This window comes from Centroberyx gerrardi, chromosome 1, assembly GCF_048128805.1.
Source record: "Centroberyx gerrardi isolate f3 chromosome 1, fCenGer3.hap1.cur.20231027, whole genome shotgun sequence".
Taxonomy (NCBI): Eukaryota; Metazoa; Chordata; class Actinopteri; order Beryciformes; family Berycidae; genus Centroberyx; species Centroberyx gerrardi.
The window spans coordinates 26,803,515-26,830,009 of record NC_135997.1 but is presented as its reverse complement, the minus strand read 5'-3'; the positions used below and the strand labels follow the sequence as shown (position 1 = coordinate 26,830,009).

At 42.9% G+C, this 26,495-nt stretch overlaps 2 protein-coding genes across 7 annotated transcripts; both read left to right on the top strand.

Annotated features, from left to right (window-relative positions):
• Positions 1-373: 373 nt before the first annotated feature.
• On the top strand, positions 374-5,733 carry nod2 (nucleotide-binding oligomerization domain containing 2). Of its 3 annotated transcripts, XM_078282690.1 has the most exons (11): positions 374-483; positions 741-1,292; positions 1,753-1,879; positions 2,142-3,918; positions 4,068-4,151; positions 4,245-4,328; positions 4,450-4,533; positions 4,619-4,702; positions 4,946-5,029; positions 5,148-5,231; positions 5,513-5,733. In XM_078282690.1, the coding sequence occupies exons 2-11, from the start codon at positions 807-809 to the stop codon at positions 5,583-5,585; spliced, it is 2,967 nt and encodes a 988-aa protein (XP_078138816.1). In that variant the 5' UTR covers positions 374-483; positions 741-806; the 3' UTR covers positions 5,586-5,733. The 3 variants fall into 3 exon arrangements, with proteins under 3 accessions (XP_078138816.1, XP_071750850.1, XP_078138820.1); XM_071894749.2 differs by lacking the exon at positions 374-483 and having other exon boundaries at positions 516-1,292; XM_078282694.1 differs by lacking the exons at positions 374-483; positions 4,619-4,702 and having other exon boundaries at positions 516-1,292.
• Positions 5,734-6,218: 485 nt separating this feature from the next.
• cyld (cylindromatosis (turban tumor syndrome)) lies at positions 6,219-26,293 on the top strand. Of its 4 annotated transcripts, XM_071894752.2 has the most exons (17): positions 6,219-6,580; positions 8,002-8,544; positions 9,613-9,921; positions 11,078-11,183; positions 12,360-12,461; positions 13,119-13,235; positions 15,696-16,084; positions 17,973-18,138; positions 18,286-18,427; positions 19,131-19,253; positions 19,593-19,684; positions 19,976-20,042; positions 21,032-21,164; positions 21,957-22,065; positions 22,352-22,470; positions 22,902-23,118; positions 23,897-26,293. In XM_071894752.2, exons 2-17 carry the CDS (start codon positions 8,053-8,055, stop codon positions 24,079-24,081), a joined length of 2,868 nt encoding a protein of 955 aa, XP_071750853.1. In that variant the 5' UTR covers positions 6,219-6,580; positions 8,002-8,052; the 3' UTR covers positions 24,082-26,293. The 4 variants fall into 4 exon arrangements, with proteins under 4 accessions (XP_071750853.1, XP_078139472.1, XP_071750854.1 ...); XM_078283346.1 differs by lacking the exon at positions 12,360-12,461; XM_071894753.2 differs by lacking the exon at positions 13,119-13,235.
• The last annotated feature ends 202 nt before the right edge of the window (positions 26,294-26,495 follow it).

Genomic DNA, 26,495 nt, shown 5'->3' with positions numbered 1-26,495 from the left:
TCTTTATAGTGATTTTTGAATGCAGCACAGTCACTCACAAACCCTTGGGCAAGAGGATGTGGAAATGTCGTTCATGCAGTGCGGTGAACAAAGGGCAGTGGCATGTAGAGAACTATATTTAACATGTTTTAAATAACTATCAACCAACCCGTGAAATGTTTTTGTTCTATTTGGAAGTAAGTTCATGCAGGGAAGTGAATGAACTATTTTGCACTGTGACATGCACACACATGTATTACTGTTTGTTGCAGCTCAGTCTGGCTGGTGTATGAGTTTTGCAGAATAGTTCCTTCTGATTGCTGGCTGAGTCTGGCTGTCATTTCTAGGTGGGACTTGGTAGCAGAACCAGTTTCACTTTCCTTTAAAAAAAACAAAACTGTGGAATGAGGAAGAGAAGCCCTAAATTTACAGTGTTGCAGCGTTTCTGCCCAAGTGAGAGATGAGGATATGACGAAGACAGCCGTGTGTTGAGGAGACTTTGATGTGAGTGTGTTGTATGCCTTTAGTAAGTTTTAGAATGAGTATATAATATGACGTAGCCTACACAGAAATAGCAAAGTCTGTTTAGATTTTCATGTGTTGGTGCTCATTTCTACAAAACAGGTTTGGTGTTGGTAATGATTCATTTATTTATCCCGTCGTATTTGATGAAAGGTTGTGACTGACGATATGAAAGTGAATGAGCATGAAACGCTTTGTGGGTAGCAGAAAGATGATGACATATGGGTGCTCGTTGCCAGCAATGGTGATGCTGGAGGCAGTGTGTGTCGGACGCCCCTGAGGATGGCAGCTGGCAGTCAGGAAGCATGTTTGCCCAGGAGCTGGTGCTGAGACAGCGAGCGGAGATACTGCACGCCCTGTGCAGCAGCGGGTCAGCTGAAGGTCTGGAGAGGGTACTGGACATGTTGCTGGCCCAGGAAGTGCTTGTCTGGGAGGACTACCAGAACATACAGGTAGCAGGCAGGGCTCTGTGCACCAACGCCCGGAGGTTGCTCGACCTGGTATATACTAAAGGTGTGGATGCCTGCGGGCTCCTCCTAGCTGCTCTTAACCAGGTCCTACCTGAGGCGCAGAGAGCTGGCCTCTCCTTTGGAGGGTGCTGCTCAAATCTAGAGGAAACAGAGGAATTACATGGCACAGCTACTCAGACCCTTCTGACCGAAAGACCAGGTCTGGTCGGCAAGCTACGGGACTGCATTGATGGTGCTCTAGAGGCCCTGGTTGAATCAGGAAGCTTCACCTCAACGGAGTGTGACGAAGTGCAGCTACCTGTATACACGCTCTCTCAGCAGGTAAACACCACAAACTTTATATACACCATTTAAATATGAACTGGACAAATTCCCATGACAAATTAATGCATTTAAATTGTTGTTGAAATTGAGGATTTTGTCCTTTGGTTTCATGCCTTCAAATAATTGAGATTAATTCCTTATTTATATGTTGCTTGACTTTTATTTTTGTGCCTGACCATTTTATGTATTGAGCTACCTGTCTTATTCATAATGCATGAATACCATATGTGGCAAAGCAGTGTTTTTTACTTGTTCTACTGCCTTGGCATTGTTGCTCTGTTCCTTCTACTCCATATTATTGACTGCTTGTAATGTTTGAATTTAAGCTTTTTCTAGTTTTATGTTTAGCGTTGGTCAAACTGGACAAGAGCATATACTTGACTAAAAGTCTAAAATGTAAAGGGGGGCATGATATGTTGAAGAAATAACTTGCTGATGCCATTCATATGTCATTCAGGCAAGGCATTTGCTTGACCATGTCAGATCAAAAGGTGAGTCTGCAGCGAAGGTCCTACTGCAGTACATTCAGCAAAAGGAGGAGGGAGGATCCCCATTGAACCAAGAGAAATGGACTCCTCCTCAAGGTATTTCATTATCATAATCACACTGAAAGATAAAGCTGTGTAATTATGTGCAGTCTTTTGCTGCAGTATTTCTATTGCATTATGCCAGGTCTTCCATAATCATCTAACTAAAAGAAATAAGCAGAGATGGTAGTCATTTTACTATGAAGCACTCTTCTCAGCTCATTATATAAAGGAACAGGAACTATATACTGTACATGGCATATTATGATATTATGTCCATCATTCATTATAGTTTATCTCATTTGTATGTCTGTCACAGAGTGCTTAAAGTATCAAAAGAAGCTCAGCAGTTCTGTGTCTGCCCAGTGCTGTTTTCTCAGCACTTACGGAGGGACTGGCAACATGTCTCTGGATGACATCTACACCGAGGGCCAGCTGGAACTAGCTCACGACTGTGCTGATGTCCACGGACCTTTGGGCCTAGAGGACATAGTTGGTACGGTGGGTACATTGAATGAGGAGGCTGACACGGTGCTGGTGTCTGGGGAAGCAGGCTGTGGGAAGAGCACCCTACTCCAAAGGCTGCACTTGCTGTGGGCACGGGGGGCGGCCCTCCATGACTTCCTCCTTCTGTTCCCATTCAGCTGTCGCAGACTGAACTCAGAGCACAGGGAGCTGTCGGTCCAAGAGTTGCTGTTTCAGCACTGCTGCTGGCCAGACAGAGAGCAGGACCAGCTTTTCCAGTTCATCCTGGACCACCCACATCTCATCCTCTTCACTTTCGATGGCCTGGACGAGCTCAAGCAAAGCTTTTCAGATGAGCACAGGCACTGCTGCCCCACCCAGCGTGCACCTGTTCCTATACTGTTGTTCAACTTACTTCAGGGTTCCTTGATGAAGGGGGTGCGGAAAGTGGTAACTAGTCGCCCAGAGGCGGTGGGCCCTGCACTGAAGAAGCACCTTCGCAAAGAGGTCCTCCTGAAAGGATTTTCCCCAGGTGGGATTGACTGTTTTGTGAGGAAGCATCACAGTGACCCCACTGTGGCCACCAGGGTTTTAGAGTCCCTACAGACCAATACAGCTTTACTGGGGCTGTGTCATACTCCAGTCCTCTGCTGGATTGTCTCACAGTGCCATAAGGAGCTGCTTGGCTGTGGAGAGGGCAGCCCACAAACCATCACAGATGTTTACTTAATGATCTTACAGCACTTTTTCCAGCACCAAAACCCTCAGAAGAACACCTTGGGCATAGGTTGGATGCAGGGGCACCTAAACACAGCCTTGCATCTGGGACAGCTTGCCTTTGAAGGGATAGGAACGTCCTGTTATATCTTCTCAGGTAAAGACCTGCAGGCATGTGGTGTAACTGAAGAGGATATCTGCATGGGCTTTCTCATACAAAGCAAAGATATCTCCTCCACCAGCTGTAAACGGTATGAATTCCTACATGTGACCATGCAATGCTTCTTTGCTGCTCTGTACATTGTTTTGACCAATGACATGGAGCGTTCGACCATCCCTAAGCTCTTTCAGCTGCAGGACATGAGGCAGACAGGCCTGCGCAGCACATGTTTTAGTCTCTGCTTGCCCTCCACTGTCCTACAAGGGGTTTCAGAGGGTGAAGCCATGGCAGCGGAAACACCCAATCTGCAAATCACTGCCACCTTTGTGTCTGGGCTCCTATCCCAGCGGCATCAAAGCCTTTTGCTCCAGTGCTGTTCCAGTCCCACCCTGAACAGCAAGGCCAGACAGGTGGGGAGGTGCCTGTCCAAAGGCATGCAGAGGCACTTTAAGTCTATCCCTAAGCCAGTGGAGGGGGAGAAGAAGAGCATGCATGCTATGCCAGGCTTTGTCTGGCTCATCAAATGTATCTATGAGATGCAAGAGAGCAGGATTGCTAAAGATGCCATGACTAAGCTAGAGGTGGAGCACTTGAAACTGACCTACTGCAACATTGGCCCTGTGGAGTGCACTACACTGGCCTATGTGCTCCAGCATCTGAAGAGCCCTATAGGCCTCCAGCTGGACTACAACTCCGTAGGTGATGTCGGGGTGGAGCAGCTTCTTCCCTGCATGCATATTTGTAATTCCCTGTAGTGAGTATGAGAGGATTTGTACAGCTCTTCTTTCATTAATTCATCCATCTATTCATATCTAGTGAACAAGGTCTCCACAGTAGCCTTTACTGTAAGAGCAGGAAAATACAGGATATGCTCAAGCCTCCTTTCATTTTTTCCTCCATCAGCCTCAGAAATAATAATATATCAGATGAGGGGATCCGCAAACTGATTGCTAAGGGTATCCAATGTGAGAGCTTCCAGAAGATTGCGTGAGTATAGTCAAGATGAATTAATGTCATCATCGCAAAGTTACAAATGACATTTGATGAATTACCTTGCATAATCATTTTGTTTGTCTCCAGGCTCTTCAACAACAAGCTAACCGATGCTTGCACGCAGCACTTTTCTCATCTTTTGAAGACCAAGCAGAATTTCCTCGCCCTAAGGTCAGCAAATGTTTTCAGCACTCGTTAGATGTAGCGCTAATACAGAACTATAATAATTCAGCGTTAGTTCTGTGCACTGTAAAAGGAATAGCAAATGAGCTCCTCCAATATGTTGTTTCAGGCTAGGCAACAATAATATAACATCAGAGGGGGCAAAGCAACTGGCAGAGGGACTGAAATCCAATCAGTCACTGAAGTACTTAGGGTAAGGCAACTTTGTCCGTTTGTGAAATCCCACCCATCCTATTGATTGTATATTTCCTAGTGCTAAACTTTCTTTTTGTTGTCAGGCTTTGGGGGAATAAGATAGGCGATGCAGGTGCAGAGGCCCTTGCCGGCGCCCTAGAGGGTAGCAAAACTCTCGTGTGGCTTAGGTAATATTCATGTAAAAATGTGATACATACTGTATGAGGCAGACTTGGGGCATGTACTTATGGAAAATGTGTTACAAACACTGAAAGTATTAAAAGAATACATTTATATTTCTGAGGTCACATATGACCACAGTTGTATTGACAATATATTTCTAGTCGTCAAACTGGTGTCAACTTCCTGCAGATAGAGATAGTGTACTTGACAATTTAAGTGAATCTGATTCTGATGTTATCTAACGGCAGCCTGGTAGACAACGGTGTAGGGAGTGCAGGAGCTTGTGCCCTCGCCAACATTATCAAGAACAATACCACACTGACAGAGCTTTGGTAAGTGTTGGAGTAGATGTTCACAATAACTTGTACATTTTTATCCAAGTGGTTGATTTGACAGTTCAGCACTTATGGCATTACTATACTCTCTCCACCCTCATATTTCCTCCAAAAGGTTAACAAAGAACTGCATAACCAGAACAGGGGTGGAATGTCTGATTGAAGCCCTAGAACACAACACTGATGTGAAATCAGTATGGTAAGCAGCATGATGAGCCATATATCAGCTGAACATATTTTAGCACCTTGCAAATACAATTATTCCCAGTGTTTACTCTGTTATTTTATGTAGCACTCGTGCTTGGGGGTTGTTTTAGTTTTGGCTCCAGATCCATCCTTGATTTGGACAATTTATGGTTCTACTGCTGGTTTCAGTGCCAACAAATGCTGTTCTGTGGATACAACATTATATTATTTATCGGCTAAATAAATCGTGATATAGAAGCGCATTTCCATTGATTTGGTATTTTCCTATTACAGGTTGAGAAGCAACGAGCTCAGTGTGGAGGAGGAAGAGGAGATGACGCAACGTGAATCACGATTGATCTTCTAATTCTGGCAAAAGTGCACAGTCAAGGAGAGAATGTCTTACTTTGATGACAATGTTTGTAATTTATTAGAATTTTTTTATTCAAGTGTGAAATTTAAAAGGTGTTTGCTAAAGTTTATTTCAGTTTTCTACTCACAAGATTCAATTTGTTGTAAATATACAAAGTATACATCTTTTTCTTGGGTTTCTTTTGAGGTGGTGGTGGTGGTGGGGTCACAGTATAGCTACCTTAACACCACATTATGGTGACAACAACAACAATAATAATAATAATAATAATAATAATAATAATAATAATAATAATAACAATCACCATTATCACCATCATCATAAAAATAATAATCTCTATAGTACTATTACTAATAATAATATTTGTTGTTGTTGTTTGTGGTTCTCTTTAATTAAGCAGGGGTACATTTTCTTCTCAAAAACAGACATAGTTTGTCGTGCAAAATAATTGGCTGAAAATAATTGGCTTCTATCCCAACTCGGCATCATCTGTCTTGGCAGCTACACTCCAACCTAACTATCTGCCCTGCTATGGGAAACCCCCATACAGAGGGACTTAATTACAGACGCAATGAACAGCCACTTAGCACTTGAGAAAGACGCGAATGACCAATGCCTGAGCAACGAGTGCGAACACGTCAAACCTTCATGTTTAGTTAGGTCGTCTTCTGTAAATAATCAATTTCATAGCTATATACACTATGATTTCGCATATTTCTCTGGGAGTAGAGATTGATCTAAATGCTGTCAGCATATTGTAGAGGTTGGCAGTTCTCTGCCAGCCTGCTTACTGTTGATCATCTAGCTAGCTAGGCTAACTTTAGCTTGATACTTAGCTGGCTAGGGCGCTAGCATTAGCTAGCCAGCTAGCTAATCATAGGCTATCACTAGTGGAATCTAGTTTGTTTTCAGCAACCTAACGCTAGTTGGGATGGACATTTGACATGACAATCACCTCTAACTTCTAACTGAACTGAAGCGTATCTAAGGTAAGGAATACATACCGTTAGCACTAAACGTAAATGGATATTTGTGTGCATTTTAGCTAGCTACTTCCTTCTCTTGAAGGGCCTTTGACTGGCAGCCTTTAACTGATGATGACACTGGTTGTCAGTGAAAACGTTTATTAAAACATGGGTAGTGTCACTGTCAGTGGCACTGATGGATTGTACAAAACCTGTACTCGGCTTGATAGCCGTAAATTCAAAGAATTAACGTACACAAAATATATTCACAAGCAGCTTACGTCAGGTCAGCGTTAGCCCAAATCAAGTGTGGAAATGATTTAAAAATTTCTGCCTGTGTCTTTAGTTAGCCTTGTACCAAAGTACGACGTTAGCCAGCTAACGATAGCTAATGTTATGGACGTAATTATGATGCTACAGCGCTACACCAAAAACCAACAACATAAGTAACGTAAGCCGGTGTGTGGTGTCATGCTTGGTATAAAACGCTCGATATAATGAAGATGACTGCCATACTCTGAGCCCTTGTACTTATTTGACTGGGTGGCTAATCATCATGTCTAAGGTTATAGTGTCATCAGGGGAAATCCAGATGTCTGCTATCTGCACCATGCCTTGGGTGTCGGAATAGGTCACCTGCTTGCTCACCATCTATTTATAGAAAATATTCAAAGCAGCAGATATGAACAATATCACACCGGGTGTGGGTAAAAGAATGAGAGGGCAGCAGAAGGGCAGAACGCACATGGGATGGGACCTCAAACAGTATCCACTGTGGGTTTAAAACATGAGCAAGTTATCATTCAGGGTCTCTCATCCCCCTTCCAACATCCCCCCTCCCAACAAGAAGTAAAACCAGGGACCAGTGATCAGCAAGGCTAACTCAGGTGTATAGAACCCAAGTGTAACCAGGAGGTTAGGATTACCCTACATAACATATTTGGATCTATTTTGCAAGTATTTTAAATGAATTCTCCATGAAAATTCTATACATACATGTAAATAAGCACTCACAATTCAGAAAGTATCATTGGTGTTAATTCTACAGACTGTTTTAACAAAGGTGCCATTATGGTACCTGTTGTTTTTTGTTTTGTTTTTTTACCTGTTGTTGTGCCTAACTAACCAGACCTGACCTACAGTCCAAACTATAATACACATACACGCTGTTAAATAGTATTAAGCATTTTCTGCTGGCATGCCTGCCAAATGATTCAAGAACCACAATGGAAAGTCATTTGAATTCATTGCATCTTGACATTTTCATAATGTTGTTTTCTTGGTAGAATATTGTATTTTAATTTATCTAATAAAATCAATTAAACAAGAAACCAATTAACCACTCATGAACAAGATATCAGTCTATCTGTCTGTCTTATCTACATGGACTGTCCTGATAAAATTTTCGCAACAGAGACAATAATGTGTGTTATCCTTGTGTACAGACCACAGGTCAAGCTCGCCTTGACGTGAGACCCCGTGTCTAGCATGCAGCCATGAGCTCTGCCCTGTGGAGCCAGGAGAAGCCCAGCGGGGGCTTCAGGGAGGACTGGCGCTTCTACATGGTAGTGAAGGAGTGTACGGTGGAGAAGCCTCCCCAGAAGACCCTGAGGATCCCCCGCGGCAGTCTGGGCCAGGCCTGCCAGGAGCGCAACAGCCTGGGGCGCACGTTGCCCCCCTGCAAGGGCAAGAGGAGTCTGCGCATCCTGGACCAGACCAACGTGGTGCTGAGCCTGGACGAGCGGGACGTTCTGGAGCTGGACGAGAAGCTGGCAGAGCTGCTCTTCCCCATCACCAACTGCGAGGAGCGGTACGCCCTGCTCTGCAACAAGGCTCGGCTGGACCGCGCCCGCGACATCGACTGCGGTTCGAAGGTGCGCGTCCAGCTGCGCTCGGGAGATGAACCCCTGCCCGGTGTGGTCCGCTTCAAGGGCTCGCTGCTCCCCGACAGGGCCCTCTCTGGAATCTGGTTTGGAGTGGAGCTGCTGGTGAGAACCCTTGTGTTGTAGACAGTGATCCGCTGTTTCCTCTGTGTATTCATGCTGCAGGAGCGACCCACTGCAGAGATATTAACACCACTACTAGAGAAAAATTTTAAGTTAAGTTAAAGTCATATAAAAATTGTACTAAATTACCATCTTTAAACATTGAAGATGTGTAGTTCTGATGTTTAAAATGAGAAAAAAATTGGGACCAAAATGGGGACAGATGTCGACCCAAAAGTAAAATTGGAAAAAATGGGACCAAAATGGGGGACAGATGTCAGATGGACAGATGGGGACAGATGTTGAATCAAAAGTAAAATTACAACCAAGCATGGTACTGTACATAAATTTGCATAGGAAACACTGTTGTAAATGGCATGAATTGAATGATGGTAACTCAACTGTCTTAATCTCAACACTAAATCCAGTCATACAATGCATTCTGTAATGTATGTAAGTAGCGAGATACAAAGGCTTGTTTATTGCGGCACAATATTGTGTTTATTCTGCTGAGTTCAGCCGTAGGCTCCAAAAGTGGGCTGAAGGAGTACAGGCGGTCTGACCCTTGCTCAGTATAAAGGGCTTAGAAGTGAGCACATACTTATTCTTCAGATCACCACCCTGATTTCACGTCCCTTATCAAATGCAGATTACTGTGGCATGGCCTGTCATAATGTTTGCTAATATATGCCAGCAGTTTGAGAGATTTTGCCCTTTTTAATATGTAAAGAGCCTGCCTGTGAGAAAAGAACCATAATATCCTGCGTCTTGTAACGACATCCTTGTACCAGACATTATCGAATGTAGCTGCCACAATAAGTCAGTCGTATGCCACTACTCGACAATTAAACATTTGCAGCAAGCCGTTAAATGCCTGCCGCAGCAATCGATCAGATGCCCTCACAGCTGTATGATGTTGACTTCCCTCCCTTCCCCTGCAGAATGCTGAGTAAGCATCTTAGCTACCTGCCCTCCCTGTTATGACAATAAGTTGCACATCTCTCTTGCTCTGCCCCTCTCTCTCCCTCTCTCTCTCTCTCTCTCCCTCTTTCCTTGGCTTCATTTCCCCAGGAGGAGGGCCGGGGCCAGGGCTTCACAGAGGGCTCCTACCAGGGCCGCCAGCTTTTCCGCTGTGAGGATGAGTGTGGCGTGTTTGTCGCCCTGGACAAGCTGGAGCTCTGGGAGGACGAGGAGGAGGAGCTGGGCGAGCTGGAGGTGGACCATGTCACCCTGGTGGAAGAAGAGCAGGACTTCCCCCCGCTGGAGATCAACTCCAGGGTCCTGGTGCAGACCAGGGAGGGACCCGAGAGAGGCACCATCATTTTCTGTGACCTGCTGCCAGGCAACGAGAGCCTAGGCTACTATGTGGGAGTTGACATGGTAAGGGCACCTCTAAATAAGTAGAGGAATTGCACCCACTTCCCAGACAAGCTTCTTGACTCTAGACAGGTGTTGGAAAAAGTGGTAAACCATTAATTACAATGAAGCTAAATGCCCAAACTGTAAGGCTCCCAGTGCAGTCAGTTAATTAGCACCAAATGAAGTTTAGGGGCACCTCTAAGCCTTTACTGAGCCCCCTGAGCATTTGTGAGATGATTGTTTGTAGCTTATTTCTCCCTGAATACAGATCTTTACCTGCCCCTGGTGAAGAAGGAGGGTCTGTTAGCAAAGCGTTATTGTACACATTAATGTAATGCATAGAACCAAATGATCAGGGGCAACAAAAGTATACTTTTGTCTTTCAAGTTGATCTGGATCTCAGGCTTTCTGAAAGCCTCGTGCCGTTTACAGATCAGGTTTGTATAACCATATGAGCATATGTGAGGGAAGGTGTAGGCTTGGCTTGCAGTTGCCCGCGATCGGAGCAGCTGGTATCTATGCCTACTGTTGCCAGGCGGGAGTGATATTGTAGTCATGGAGAGATTGAAACACATAACTGAGGCATTTGACTGCTGATCGTTAGCAGCAGCAGCAGCAGCAGCAGCCACTCAGTGCATCTGAGCCACCCACACAAAGGCAAGGCAGTCACGCGGGAAGTGAGGTAAAGACTTAGCGCTGTATGACCCAACAACATGGCAAGGGGCCAGCAGGCAGCCGAGGAGAGCCCACTGCTCTGCCTCACTCTGCTTCCAGCCTCGCCCTGCCTTTTGCTAGCTAGTAGCACTGGCCTCACGCTCATCTTCGATTATCCTGCTGGAGCCGAATCCCCGGACCCTCACCTAAAGAAGAATACAGTGGTTGTGTTTGCAGAGGAAGTAGAGCTTTGGGGGGGAAGGACTTGGGTTGGACGAGGTCTGTTGCTCAGCTGGAGTAGATGAGATGAGCTGGGGTTATCACAATGCTGGGGATCAAGCTGAAGTATCATTTTTAGATAGAGTGACAGGACGATAGATACTTTATTAATCACCAGGGGGATATTGGGGAAAGGAGCTGCTGTGACAGACAGGCACTTGCATGGCACCATCTTGATCAGTTTTACCGAGATAAGGAACGCCTGCGGGGGGTTATAAGGTTCTCACGTCTCTAACTCTTTCAGGACAATCCTATCGGGGACTGGGATGGTGTGTTTGACGGGAAACTGCTGTGTAATTTCGCCAGCTTGGAGCACACACGTCTCGTCCCCATCTGTGACGTAATGCCAGGTGAGCCACCTAGTATTTATCCCTGTTTTAATGCCCTGCAATATATTGTCAAATCGAAGTGTTTTCCGCAATACAAGTCGTCCGGCAGTGCTTCTCTTGGAACGGCTCTTCCATCTGAGAGTTGTGAGTTTGTGTTTTGCTTGCAGCAGGAACAGAGAGCCTTTTGTGTTGATGGCTCGCTTGTTTTTGAAAGTCAAGTGAGATACTCAGGCTCTTTGTTCTCCACATTGGCGTATTGATTTGTTTATGCGTGCTGCTGCCTCCCCTTTGCCGATTTACCGACTTCTAACCATGAAATGTCGAGGATGGGGATTGTTAACTTTTGCTAATGTGTCATCTCTGTTTGAAACCCTCCTTTTGCGCTTAGAAGATTAATTACAGCCCTATGCTCTGTAGATACGCTTCATAAAGTTTACTTTGACACTGAGTGAAGCTGTACTTCAAAATCTACCCTAAAACAGAGTTTGTTATTTGTTGTTTCTTAATTTGTCACTCCTGTGATATTGGACAGTTCAATCTTTATTTGTGAACATGTATCCAAAGTTATAGGCAAGAGAGCTTAGACTATAACTCCTGCACATCATTGCTTACTTGCAGTTAAAGTACATTTTGCGGGAACATGTACAATAGTCACTGTCTATTAACAATGAGTGGGACTTTGTGGACACAGTGACCATATCCATGGTGATTTTTGTGGAGATGTGAGCATATTTTCTTTAATATTTTCTGGCTAAGGTAATTGTTTTAGGCCACATCTCACTTCACTGCCTCTTGCACTACACACTGTTCCACATGGCAGACCACAAGCTAGTGTATCCTAGATTCAAATGCTGTCTCCTATGACTCAAGAAACTAACATATTGTAAGGTACTGTGCCAGAGTCATAGATGAGAGATATGTAATGCATTAAATCTTGAAATATTTTAGACTAGTTATTATAATTTGGCATTGCTTCATCAGAATTAGAAACATTTGCAAAATACAATAAATGCACCAGAATTTTTCTTGGTGCAGTGACATATTGAGAACTGGTACAGGGACAACACTATATGACCTCACATATATATTGCAAATGGGCTGTAGAAGACATACAGTAGACATTTGGTGCATGGTAGCTCAATGTGTGCTGATGGGGCTGCTGTGCCTCTAATGTGGGTGTATTTCTGGGCTGTGCAGAATATTCCATGCAGGACCAAAGGCTGCCAAAGCACAGTTTTGCCCCCAGAGGCACCAGCAGTGACAAGTCCTCCTCTGGCCAAAGCAAACCAAAGAGCAAAGGTACTGCACTGCTGTCATGATACCAACCTAACAGACTTACCCACAGCGTGGTGTGGTAATAACTCTTAAAGGGGAATTCCTTTGAAATTAACTTTTAGGCTGTTACTCTGCAAAAATAAAAATCATGTTTGTATCAATATTATACACAGGTACAATTTTGATTCTATAATTTTATATGCTGAATATAAGTGTGCAGAAAATAACTCATCTTTCTCAGGCAGTCCATCATGGACATCATTTTCTTTGTTATGGGGAAAGTTTTAGGAAAATATTTGCAGAATAGCAACCTAAAAAAAATTTTGGTGGACTTTCCTTTTAATCTCATGTAACAGAAATACAACGATAACAACAGAGGGCATGAAAACTGCATTTTAGGTGAATTCAAGAGATTCCTGTTGCAAATGTGCTGATTTGATGTGAATTGTATGGAATGTGTGACTCCCTGTTTAATGTTCTTGTAATTGGTTTCTTGCATGGAGAAAACTGTCTACGGTTGCTGATTAATGTGCCTCTTTCTTAGTGCTATTCTACCCTTTTATTTCTCACCTATTCTGCTGTCTGCCATGAGTGAGGAACACACACACACACATACACACACACATACACTTTTCTTATTATGTGTTTTTTTTTTTTTTCATTTACTTGTGCTATTTACAGGCTTAGGTCATCAGTGTGGCAGTAGAAGCAAGTCTGAATTTTACTATACTTTAAATGGCAGCTCTGTCGATCCCCCAGCCCAGTCCAAATCCAAAAGCACATGGTACATTGATGAAGGTAAAACATGAGCACTCATGGGACATCGACTGTCTTAATGGCAAGCTCCTGTTCATGCAAAGCTATTCACTAACTTTTAAAGGTCCTGTGTAGCATAATAGCACTAACAGTGCCAGGGATAGGAGTTTGATTCTCACTGGGTCCACCCGTGCTATCGAAAGTTTGCACTCATAGTACTGTGAGGTGCTTTGAATAGAAGTCTTCACCAAAATTGCTGATTTTTTTTGCCAGTTACAAACCAAAATTGCCATATACTACACAGTAAATAGTTTTTTTGCAGTCCAGCACTTCACCTGAATCAACTTAATAAACTTTATTTGCATAGCTCTTTGCAAAACAAAGCACTTTTGCCAAAAGTGCTTTACAGACAATAAAACAATAATACAAATGATGGCCCTAAATGTATTTCTATATGTATAGGCTATATGTTTATGCTGGTAGACAAAGAAGTCCCCTTTGGTTCTGCATAAGGAGGACTAATGACTAATATATCAGTTGGTTAAAACTGAGGTTAGCAGCAGTTGCAGGCATTTATGGCCCAAGCACGGATTCCAGAAAAAAGTATTCAGTAGTTTGATGCAGTAGCTTGCTATCAAGACCTTTCCACTTGAGTCCTGTCTTTCATTCCCATTCAGTGTGAGATTCCACCTGCATGGAGTTATGGATGTGGCACGTTTTTCATCTGAACACAATGGCTTTTAATAATGCTCAGTGCTGGAAATTACTCACTGCTTACTCACGGCTCACGGTTGTTGTTTGGTGGAAACAGAAGAGTCAAAAGATTTGGCACGCTTGTATCAATGCAATTAATGTGTTGAATTTTGAAAAATTGCATTGAAAACTGTGCAGAAATCTTTTACTGGTAATGCTCAGTGCAAAAGTTCAAAATTTCATGTAAGCAAAGCTAAATTATGTAGCACCTGCTGAATTAGGCCCATTGAGTTTCTGTGTAATAGGACTTGCAGGCCAAAGCATTGGTAAAAGCCTTCATTTCTGGTGTGAGGTCTAAGTGATGCGATCAGCACATTGTCACATTGTTTTCATATGTCTGTATTACAGTTGATGGTGTGGGGAGACAAGTTTATTAGAGGCTAAGAGGAAATTCCATCGCTCATGTCATCAGCAATACAGCATGATCTGATGCATATCAGATGTGAAGGATTTCATGAGTTCCATGATAATCAAATCATATTGTGTCCTGCAGTCTATTCCATTGACATTTGAGTGGGATGTAGAGTATCAATGAGTGTATTTACATGCACACAGTATTCTGGATGCTAAATCATTACCCTGGTTAAGGTCATATTGAGGATAAGCTGTATAGCTGCATCTTCATATTCCAGTCATGGATAAACAGTTAATTTTATTCAAAACAGAACATGCAGACTTTAAAAAAACAAAAAACAAACCCTAAGATATGCAGAAAACCTTGTTTATGTATCAGTATCATGGCTAATATTGGTATGTTCCAACTCACAACTTTGGGTTTCTCAGAATCAAAATAAGGGGTTTTCTGGGTTACTGTAAATGGAATATGATATTTATATCTGCCAAGCCAAAAATAGAATACTCCAGTTCCTGAAATAATATAGGGATGTTGATGCATGTGAGCACACTTATTGACTATCTGTATTGAGGAGTGAGGGGGAGCCCAGTCGTTTGGTCACATGTGTGCAGTTTGATCACAGCTGCTTATTCATCCTTTCAAACTGTAATCATTTTCATCTTCCTCAGGATCACTTTTCACATTTTGGGTGAGGGTTACTTTTCTTTTATAATGTTGCTTTGATTTTTGTCATAGAGTCATCTGGCTTGGATCCAAACTCCTCTGTGATTTTGTCAATGTGGAAACAGATTTAATAGTTCAAGCTAGCGAGCTAACAACTTTCAATTTGCACAAATTTGCTTAATAAATACATGGAATAAAGAGAATGCTTAATTAGTGTTCCAAGAGGTGCCATTTGGCCTATAAAACAGAAAATGATCAAATAAAGCTGATTTGAAGTCTGACATCTCATGAAATTGTGAATTTGATACTGCGCCTGTGTTGACTAAAGGCACTAACGATTACTTTGGGTGCGGTGGGACAAAATCATAGTTCAAAACACCATCAGAAGGGCAACGGAGCCTGCACACAGCCAGTTAGGGCATCAAGCCTCAATAAGGGACATTGAGAAGCTGCGTAGTAAAAAGTTTAAAAAATTTTTTAAATTGTTTACACTTTTAGAGCACTTTTTGTACCATGTCAAATTAAAAGAACCTTTTTCCTTTTACTATCTCAGCTTCTTGATGTCCTGTCTTGAGGCTTGATGGCCCAAGTGGCTGGAGTGTGGGCTCCTTTTTCTCTTTTTGTGGTGTTTTGAAGTCTGACATCTCTACATTGATAAATGCAGTCTATGTTACATAGCACACTGTTACCATACAGTGGTGATTAAGTTTCGGTCTCGTTCTCTCCTGCAGTCGGCGAGGACCCTGCCAAGTCGCTCACAGACACGCCCCCTGACTTCAACCAAGCCTCCCCGCCCTCCAGGGCCCCGCCCTCTGCCTCTCTGTCCAGCGACAACAAGTTCCACTCACTGCCCTTCAGCCTCAACCGCAAGACCGGGCCCAATGGCAGCATGAGTCAGGGGTCCCTCTCCCTTTCCGTCCAGTCGGTGATGGGGGAGCAGCCCGAGCCCCCGTCGCCCGCCGCCCCACCCTCGCCGCGGCCCCCCACGCCCCCCCGCGGGCAGCCGGGCCTGGAGGTGGGCTCTCTGGTGGAGGTGAAGGAGAACCCCCCTCTGTGTGGGGTCATCCGCTGGGTGGGCCTGCCCCCCGGCCTACTGGAGCCTTTGGCTGGCCTGGAACTGGTGAGACAACACAGTCACAATGAAACAGCATTTTGAGAGCATCTTACTTCCTTAATGTGGTGTATTTTCTGTTCTGTTTCGGAAGTGTAAACCAATGTTTACACTTCAGTTACAGAGTGAAATCATTTGATGGGAGGGGCAGAGGGGCGAGATTATTAAAAATCTTTTTTGTACGCCTCCTGGGACACAATGAGGTCACAACTAAAGAGTTTCCATTTTCCAGGAAGTAAAAGTAATGACATTTTGATGTAAAATACAAATGTCAAATAAGTGTATGGTATGATCGTTAGAATGAGCGCAGATTGGTATAGGATTTCAATATCGATAATTGGGGAAGAAAATTCCAGATATTGGATTTATTGGCTGATAATGGCTTTTTTGGCTGTCATTGTTACTCAGCATAAATAACCTTTATAACCCCTTCCAAATTTCATTTTGCTCCTTTCTGAACAGAGTGTTTTGAGAGTGATTACTGTAGTGATTACAACTGTTAATGAATATTGACAGCTCACATATATGGATTTCTGACATTATGTTCTAAATTCCATAGCCTATATTATTAGAAATAGTTGATTGTATTGGACAGAAGGCATAGCCTATGCTGCCTTAATAAAAAAACATTTTCATGTGCTACCGGTGGCAGGAGGTGAGTAAGCACCTCTGTCATCAAGCACGCTGACTGCTTGTTCACGCTGTGAGCAGCTTGGTTGATGGGTCGCTCTATTCTGATGTGGCCGGTGTGAAAGGCTCTGATTTCATCTATGTAGTGGTCTGCAGCTAAGTTTTGACCAAGAATAATAAGCTCTCACAGTGATTTTAGGTTGTTTTGTTTCTTATAGAACAGTTAACTTTATTCAATATTAGATCATAACTTTATAGTATAAATATATTTTTCACTTCCAATTAATTCATTTTCCTCCGAGATTAGGTCATTCTGAAGGGGAATTTGCTATATATTGCATTGGTAGCAGGCTCCAGCTCTCTTGTTTCCAAAAATAAACTGAAAGCAAAAGTTACTAGCTGTCGGCTTCCCATCATTTGCATTTGCCAGATGGAACTACTGTTCACAAAACAAAAATCACATCAGTAGGGAAACATGGGAGCGTGGAAATCTGATTGGCTGATGACCACAAAATATTTAAAAAACTTTTCTTGACCAACAAGCTTGTTCCCTGTCCACACATCTGAGTTTCCCTGGTCACTCAACTCTTTAGGAAGAGTGGACTTCTGGTAGCTTGTTGATAATTTTGCTAGCAGTGTGGAAGCATGGTAACATGGTTATCAAAATAACTATGTTTGGATAAAAACTATGATTTGTTTCCACATGGTTAGGCCAGCAAGAGGAAGTGCCATTCATTGGCATCCAAGATATTGTGCAGACAATTAAACAAATGTTGTGGTGCCCCCCTTAGGCCAATCAGTGTAATTGCTGTAAAATGCCAGAACAGAGCAATGACACACATCATTCCCAGGAGTTTCGTCAAAATCTGATCAGTGGCATCCGAGATATTGTGCATGACGGACGCACGGACAGACAGACCGGGGCTGATCCATAGTCCCTCCCCCGATTTCATTGTTGGGGACAATAATCAGTTATCAGAATTGACACCAAAATATCTGATCATGCATTCCTGAGTATATCTGTGACAGGCCAATATCAATCAATAAGATTGGCACAAACACATATCAGTCTGGCCCTAGTGTAAACTGCTACTGATGTTAGGGTCAGTGTACCACTCAGTGTAATGTGAAGAGAGGGGGAGTAAATTAATAAGTGAGATTCCCTGGTGTAAGTTTTCTTTATGTTTTGTGTTGTTTAGTTTTCTCTGCACTGTATCTGCTGTAAACCACAGTAATATGGTGATGTGATGTTGCCCTGCCCTCCCAGGAAGAAGAGTGCGTTGGCTGCACGGACGGCACCTTCAAGGGTACGCGCTACTTCAGCTGCCCGCCCAAGAAAGCTCTGTTTGTGAAGCTCAAGTGCTGCCGGCCTGACTCCCGCTTCCCCTCCCTGCACCACTCCTCCAACCCTATAGAGCGCTGCAACTCCATCGGTGAGTCACTGGAAGGGAGGGGAGCGAGTAGGCGACTCGTCAGTTTAATCGCTGGATGATACAGTAATACACAACTAAAGGGCTCCAAATTAACCAGTGCTCCCAAAAGGCTTTGTGTTTAAAATTCCACTTTGTGTGTTCATGCAGCATTCGGAGGTTACCTGAGCGAGGTGGTGCATGAGAACACCCCTCCCCGCACAGAGAACGACGGTCTGGATGTCATGGTGGGAAAAAAGAAAGGCATCCAGGGCCACTACAACTCCTGCTACCTGGACTCAACCCTCTTCTGGTCAGTACTCGTTTTGCCCATCCACTTTTGATCACATCTCTTATGCTGCATTGTTTTTAAAGTGCTCCAAACAAACGGAACTAAAAAAAACAGGCACAAGCTACAAAATTACTGCACTCCGTGAGCTGCTGTGCTCTCACTAGGGTTCGACCAATATGGGTTTTTGATGGCTGTCACCGATGGATTGAAGTTGGATTGAAGCTGCCAATAGCTGATATTTACTGCCAATATTCAATAGCTTTGGTTGCCAAAAAATTCAAAAAATGACAAGTATTCAGTGTTTGCCCCAGAATTTTATTCTTGGCAGGGTTACAAAGCCTCTGAACAACAGTGTGGGACACGAAAACTTTCCATTGAAACCCAGGATGATGATGATAACAACAACAACAACAACAACTTCATACATACTTGTGTGGACTCAGATCAAAATGTTGTATTAGAATTGATTCAGATTCATTCAATAAATACATATGCAAACAAAGAAAGTGCATCCTATCCATCATATGGAGGTGAACAACATTTACAATTTTTGCTGATATCTGATTATTAATGAAAGGCCAATATCAGCTCAATATATTGGTCGGACCTGTGACTGTGTGTTTAGGAGGGCTATCTAAAATGGCAAATTCCAGTTGACTTGTGCACATTAGCAAAATAAAGTAATTTTAATTTGAATCCGTGTATCCTCTGCCGCCCTCCCCAGTCTTTTCTCCTTCAGCTCTGTCCTGGACACAGTCCTGCTGAGGCCGCGCTTGAAGACTGATGTGGAGTATTACAGAGAGACCCAGGAGCTGTTACGCACAGAGATAGTCAACCCCCTGCGCATGTGAGTCTCCAGCAGCTCTAGACTCGTCAGATTGTAGTGCACTGAAAACACACTGTGCTGCAAAGGTTTTTGACAGTGACACATTGATTTTGGCTTAATGTTCTCATCACCTTTTATACAGGCATTTGATTTTGATCTATACAGGGAGCAAAAGACTGCTATTCTAGACTATGATGCCAAAGTTTGCCAAGCAGTTTTAAAAAACAACAAACATAATTTGAATTGAAATGAAACAAAACTCAACGCAGCCTTGTGGTTTTCAATCTCGATTATTATTGGTTGCATTATTCACTTATTCAAACCCTGAATGTAATGTCTCCTGCTGTACTTGTCCTCCAGACATGGGTATGTGTGTGCCACTAAAGTGATGAAGCTGAGGAGGATCCTGGAGAAGGTAGAGGCTGCATCTGGGTTCACCTCTGAAGAGAAAGGTAGGGGAATGACACAGTACTTTTGTCTTTATGCTGCTTTCTTGGCCAGGTCTCCTTGAAAAAGAGATTCTTGATCTTAATTGGATCTACCTGGTTAGATAAGGGATAAATGAAAAAAATAGATCTCAACATACCACATAATTTCAGCATTAGTGCACCACACAACTGCAACCAACAGTAGACACATACTGACTTTACATAGAGGGCACAGTGGCAGCATTTGCAGCCTGGTGGCCAAGAGTGTTACTTCCTAGTGTTTAAAATCTCACTTTTTCACTTCTTCTACTCCAGATCCTGAAGAGTTCCTCAATATCCTTTTCCATCACATTCTTAGAGTGGATCCCTTGCTCAAGCTAAGGTTAGTGGGCATTGACTGTCATTTGAAAAAATGAAAAACCCTTTTGTATATGATTTGTGCCTAAGGCCACAAAATACATGATCTAGGCTTGACATCATTTTTCAACTTGTCATCATGCATATTATTATAACTGTTTGCAGCTGTTTTCTAGTATTGTTTAGAAACACTCAGTACATGGAGATGTTACCATTGCTTACTTGGATCAGTTTTGAGGAGTAAAAATAGCATTTTATTTGGTGACCAAAAACAGGCGGAATTGCTTGGACCCTGACTGTGTACATCTGCAGTTATAGTGGTTTTCTATCTTCACAGTCCCTCTGGGATCAGAATGATACAGATGTCATGGAAATTTGCTCATAATCTTTCAACCAGTCAAGTGTTTAAAATCAAGCTTGACTGCTGCTTTGAAGTGCCTTCAAAGGAATAATAAAATACCAAATTTCCTGATTGCATGAGGCCCAAGTGATAGCTGTGGTGAGCTAAAACAAGACCTGGGATTCAGCAAAGAATCTTGCATTTGAACATAGATGCTAACAAATATTGATCATGGAAATTAGGTCCATGGTCATGACAGTCATAGAAAAGTCATGGAATTTGTGGGAAATGTGGAAAAATATGTAGGAGCCTTGTATCTTCCAAACCTTCATCAGTGGCTGCACAATCGTTTTAAATCCTGGGAAAATTCACTGTACCAGATATTCCAAAAGTAGGCCTGCAGAAAGTGTTTGTACTCCATTAAAGATAAATTTCAGTTAGACAAACCATGTTTTGAACTGAACAGGTCTTCATCAGGTGTTGACTATGTTTTCATCACTCGACAAAGTCCTATTCAGCTCAAAACCTTGTTGGTTTTTGTGTAATAAGTTTTTGTGGAACAGTAATGCCATGTTGGCCTACTGTTGAAAATTCTCAATTTTATCTTTGTCCGATACCAGTGATATGAATAAAATTTAAGATAAATGAACAAAGAACTTGTTGGTGTCATCCAGGTCAGCAGGGCAGAAGGTCCAGGACTGTTACTTTTACCAGATCTTCATGGACAAGAAGGACAAGGTTGGCGTTCCAACCAGCCAGCAGCTCCTAGAGTGGTCCTTCATCAACAGCGACCTCAAGTTTGCAGAGGTGAATTTTATTTTGTTTAAAGTTTTCTTTTAACCACATTAGCTTAGGTCAGTTAACAAGTAATTCTGGTAATGATCATGGCTTTAGTTGTCTGACTGCACCTCTCTTGAGCTGTTTTATAGAGGGCTACTGCAGTCTAGGGTCAAATCATCAGCTAACTGCAACAGATGCACATAGAGATGTTGGTTGGGTATTCTCTTATTCCCAAATCATAAATTCCCAAGTCACATATTTTTAGATTGTCTGTGAACTAAATCGAAGTAGGCTATTTGAAATACTACTAGTAGTAGTAGTAATGGTAGTACTTTGTAATTTTGTGAGCATGTCATATTGTTAATCATGTTAACTTTTGCATTTTTGGCTGTCTGTAGGCTTTCATTTGGCTGTCCACTGTCAATAGACTGTAAAATGCTAAGATTTACTGATGTTGTAATGATTACAGACGTACTGTAACGTTAAACTGCTAGCATTCCTAGTGAGTGAGCTGAACCCCAGAATAGTTGTTCTTGTGCATCTATCAAGAAGAAATGTAAACATTGGAGAGATGAAACTCAACCAGAATTATGACCTATCTTTGGACAATTTACTGTTATAAAAATGAGCAGACTAGTGCCTTTTCATAGTAAAGACCAATATTGTGGATATCATGTACATAGTGGAGACAGTCCTCTTCTGGGAACTGCAGCCCCTTTTGCCCGAGTTGTCGTTTCCTCTGAGCTGTGAGATTTGCTGATGTGTCATGCTTCTTTGTTGATGACTACAAAAGCCCTCTCTGTTTTTACTGACCACCAGGCTCCCTCCTGCCTTATCATCCAGATGCCCCGCTTTGGCAAGGACTTCAAAATGTTCAACAAGATCTTCCCCTCGCTCGAGTTAGACATCACAGACCTACTTGAAGACAGTGAGATGTAGCCATTATTTGTCTCCAGTGTGTCTTAGTTTGATGTGTGTGTGTCTCTGTGTGTGTGTGTGTGTGTGTGTGTGTGTGTGTACATAATGGAGGCGTTTGTGCAGATCAATGGTGATTCGGAGCTCTGTCACATTTTGTAATGAAACTCCACTGAGTTGTCACTGCAGCTCAAACAAGATGAAGGAACAATCCTGCTCCAAACTTTTCAAAGCGCTATACTTCTGTGCAGCATAAGTGTCAACCAGAAAGGCCTAAAGGCATGTGTTTTATTCTCCAGCTCCAAGGGAATGTCGAATCTGCGGAGGCCTGGCTCTCTATGAGTGTCGCGAGTGTTATGAGGATGGGGATATCACCGCTGGCAAGATAAAACAGTTCTGTGAAAAGTGCAATACACAGGTAAAAGACAGAGGGCATTATTGCAGCATCAATAAAACATGGAACACATTGTAAAGCATGGGCCGGGATGAACCACTTGGTGGCGCCAAATGCCAAGGAATAATACAGTCTCATGGCATCTGTTACACGAGTGCAATGAAAGCTTCTACAGTAGTTAGTAGGATATGGTCCCTTCAGTTCCTTACTTACCAGTTAACGGTGCATTTGCTGAAATACTGTAGGCTTTATATATATATAAATTAGGTTGTATAATGTATATGGTATGATTATATGGCAATATGATTCATCAAATTCAGTAAATAGTTTTTATTTTTATCTATGTTGTGCTGTTAATTCCCTGAAAAGTGTGTTTAGACATCTTGTGTTCATCAAAAATAGGCCACAATCTATCACTGATAACTGTGTGTGTTTGTATCTGCTTGCTGATTCAGGTTCACCTCCACCCGAGGAGGAAGGCCCATCGGCACGGCAAACTGTCCGTCCCCAAGGAGCTACAAGAGGGCACGGGCCGGCAGGGCAGCTTTCCCCGCCAGAGGATGGAGCTGTTTGCTGTGCTCTGCATCGAAACCAGTCACTACGTGGCCTTCGTCAAGTATGGCGCCGCAGATTCCGCCTGGCTCTTCTTTGACAGCATGGCCGACCGTGATGGTATGTGCAGCGGCTTTTAAAGGCTTCTTTACATTTAGCTGTGGGATAAAAGTCACTCTTGAAAAGAAGTTATCAGCCAAACAAGAATATTTTAAATTGCCAAGTGCAATAAATATACAGGAATTTGACTTGGGGACGTTGGTGCAGGGGCATATTGACAGCAGGGTTTCACAGTTCGTACTGACACACATGGTACAAGGATAACAGGACCTCACATGCAGTATAACGGCACAGTGCAAGAAACCAATGAAGAATAGACTGTAAATATTAATCTCTATACAGAGTACATCTGGCACACTGCAATTTGTGTTGTGCATCCTAAGTCACACTTTGAGCCAAAGTTATAATGGTTTGTCATATTATAAAACTTGGGGATATATTGTGACTATATACACATACAACATGACAGCGACTGTACATTAAAGTGAAGTTAGTTCTAATCTGACGTGGGTATAAAAGCATTTGCAAATGTGTTTAATGCACACATCCACAAAAGCCAGATAAGACAATTGAATGATTGCTGGAAAAATTAAAAAATAACAGGAAAAAAAACAAAAAAAAAAATTTGTTATGCATATCTGCCATTGACAACTTGTGTGATGATATGTGATGCCATCTAATTTGACCTGATGCGAGAAACCCCACCCATCTAGTATTCCAAACGCTAAGAATCAATTGCGACTACAACTTGACCTAGGCCTGGCTCTAACAATGCATTGTGTTGGTTCTAATGAGTGCGCGTGTGTGTGCGTGTGTGTGTGTGTGTGTGTCTCTACAGGGGGGCAGAATGGCTTCAACATCCCCCAGGTGTCTCCCTGTCCGGAGGTGGGGGCCTACCTGAAAATGACCCCCGAGGAGCTGCACGCTCTGGATCCCAAGAGCATCCAGGGCCAGGCCCGACGCCTGCTGTGCGACGCCTACATGTGCATGTACCAGAGCCCGACCATGAGCCTGTACAAGTAGCACCCCCCCTTCCCGACCCCCACCCTTCCACCCCTACCCCTCAGCCACCCACCTACCCCACTTCCAGGGCAGGAGATTCCCAGAAAGACCAAAAAAGAAAAAAAGAAATTGACAGAAAAAAGACTGCCAGCCACCAGGGGTGCAGTCCAGAGTTAACCCTCTCCACCCCAACTCTCCTCCACGCCTGCCCGCATCTCGACGTCGAGAGACGGAAGAGAGGAGGAGGAGAAGCCTATTTGCACTGTGCATTAGTTGAAGTGTTGTGTTCTTCACATAGTCCTCTGTAGCTTCCCTGTGCCTCGCAGCTGAGCGTTGGTGGCCGACGATGAAGCAAAGATAGGCCAGATATGAAGATTCACTCCCCATCGGGGGGGGGGAGAAGACGGGCGGGAGGGCGTCGTTCGCCTCGCCTCGTCTCAGCTGACCAAACAAAAACAAGATGAGCTAACGGGAGGACCGAGGCCACCTCATTTACCTTCAGAAAGGGGGAGTCCTGCTTTTCTTAATCAGTGTAAAAGACAGGAGCTTTCCATAACGCCACATTTAGGAAGTAATGCAGTGCGCAAACCCTCATCCAACCTGTGTGTACTGTTCTAAAAGCTTGTGTAAAATCTATTAGTAGCATAGGATTCTCCACGTGTACCATCAACAGTATAGATGTCAACCTACTGTACAATTGCATTAGGACTAGAGTATTCTGCTCGTAGTAAACCGGTTTGCATATTCCCCCATCATGCTGCGTCAATGTCTTTTACAGTATGTTTTACAAAAACGGACAATGTACAGATGTAGCCATGGTAGAAGTCTCATTTTGTACTGCATGCGTGCCGAACTAATGCTGCACTTTAGCTCTATCCCGAAAATAGAACAGTTCTCTCCTCCCATTAGAAGTCACAAGGAGCGGTCTGGTATTTTGTTGGTTGGGAGATATTAGAGTTTTGCGTTAAAGAATACAAATTTGGTTCCACTGTATAGCTTTAAAGACAGAATGGTCTGCAGGACGAATGCAGAATAGATGCCGGATAAATGCATGAAGGGGGATTTCTACAATGGCTACTGCTGTAAAGCTGGTTGTTCCGAGCTCTCCATGCATTCACAGGGTCAATGAGGTGAAATACTGGAAAAGCCTGGCAAATGTTTTTTTTTAGTTTTTTTTTTTTTTAAATTAACAGTTTGATGTGAAGAATTTCAAACGCAATGTTCTTTTATTTTTAAGTCTTTGACTTAGTGTGTTGAGAACTAAATCTAAATTATATTTCATGTTTACGGTTGCCTTCTCAGAAGGTGTTGCTCCGCCCGTCATGGCAGGCCTGATTACCTTTGGGGTTGAGAGGAGAATCTTCAAGCATTTGCTCTCGCTGCCTTTCATGAACATTTGACATGCCATGTTTCCAACCATGCATCAGATAACTTAAAAATTTGTGATCAAATACTATTTATTATATTCTAATCATATATTTACAAACTCATATTTCCCTTTTTAAGAAAACGAAAGAGGGGGTAGATTATAAGCTTCGGGTACTCCCTATCCTCTTTCACTGTATATTGAAGTGAGTTATTGTAGTTTACGCTGTCCCATTGGAACTACTGAATGTTAACAATAGTGGCACGTTGAGCTGTGTAGTGTTAACTAAGGATGGCAAATGAGGAGGTACAAGGCTGGTAACCTTGGGGCCTCATATATAAAAACAAAAATATATATAAAAACTTTACCCTTGATTCCATTGTATGACATTTTTGAAGAATATGAGAGAAAAAATGAACTAAATCTGTAGTATTTATGCCTTGGATCATGACAGAAGTAGTTTTTGGTTTTGATATATCACAGAAAATTGGCTAAAATTAATTTAAGCCTTTTTTTTTCTCTCTCTCTCTAAATCACAACTTTACCTTGGATTTGGTTGTGAGCACAAAATTGTTGTGTAAGAGCCTTTTATAAATGAGGTCCCAGATGACTACAAACTCCCAGTTTGCGTTGTGACCGTTTCCCCTCTCCCAGGGATTCTGACAGGGGGCCTTTCTGTGTGAACTTTTTCTGCACTGCTGAAGTTTAACGCTTGTCACTGACTGGAGGGACGTCCTCTGCCAGAGAACACCGGAGTCTCAGAACAGAAGATGGGACTTTGACTTTTTGTTGCATCTGTACAGTATAGACATATGTAACGGATGGAAATTAATGTCAGTGATGTTCCTGTAAATGTTAACGAAATAAAACCCATTTTGAAGGGTACAAAGCGTGTTGTGATTAAACTGGAGCATGTGGGCATGCCTGTATTTGAGAGTGTTGGCAGTGTTAGTGCCTTATGCTCCCCAAAGCTACTCCTAAACCTAGCAGTGACCACAAGTTTGAGTGTGACCTCATCTGTTGCAGGTGTGTGTGTGTGTCAGTGGAGGCCAGTCTTTCAGATTCAAAC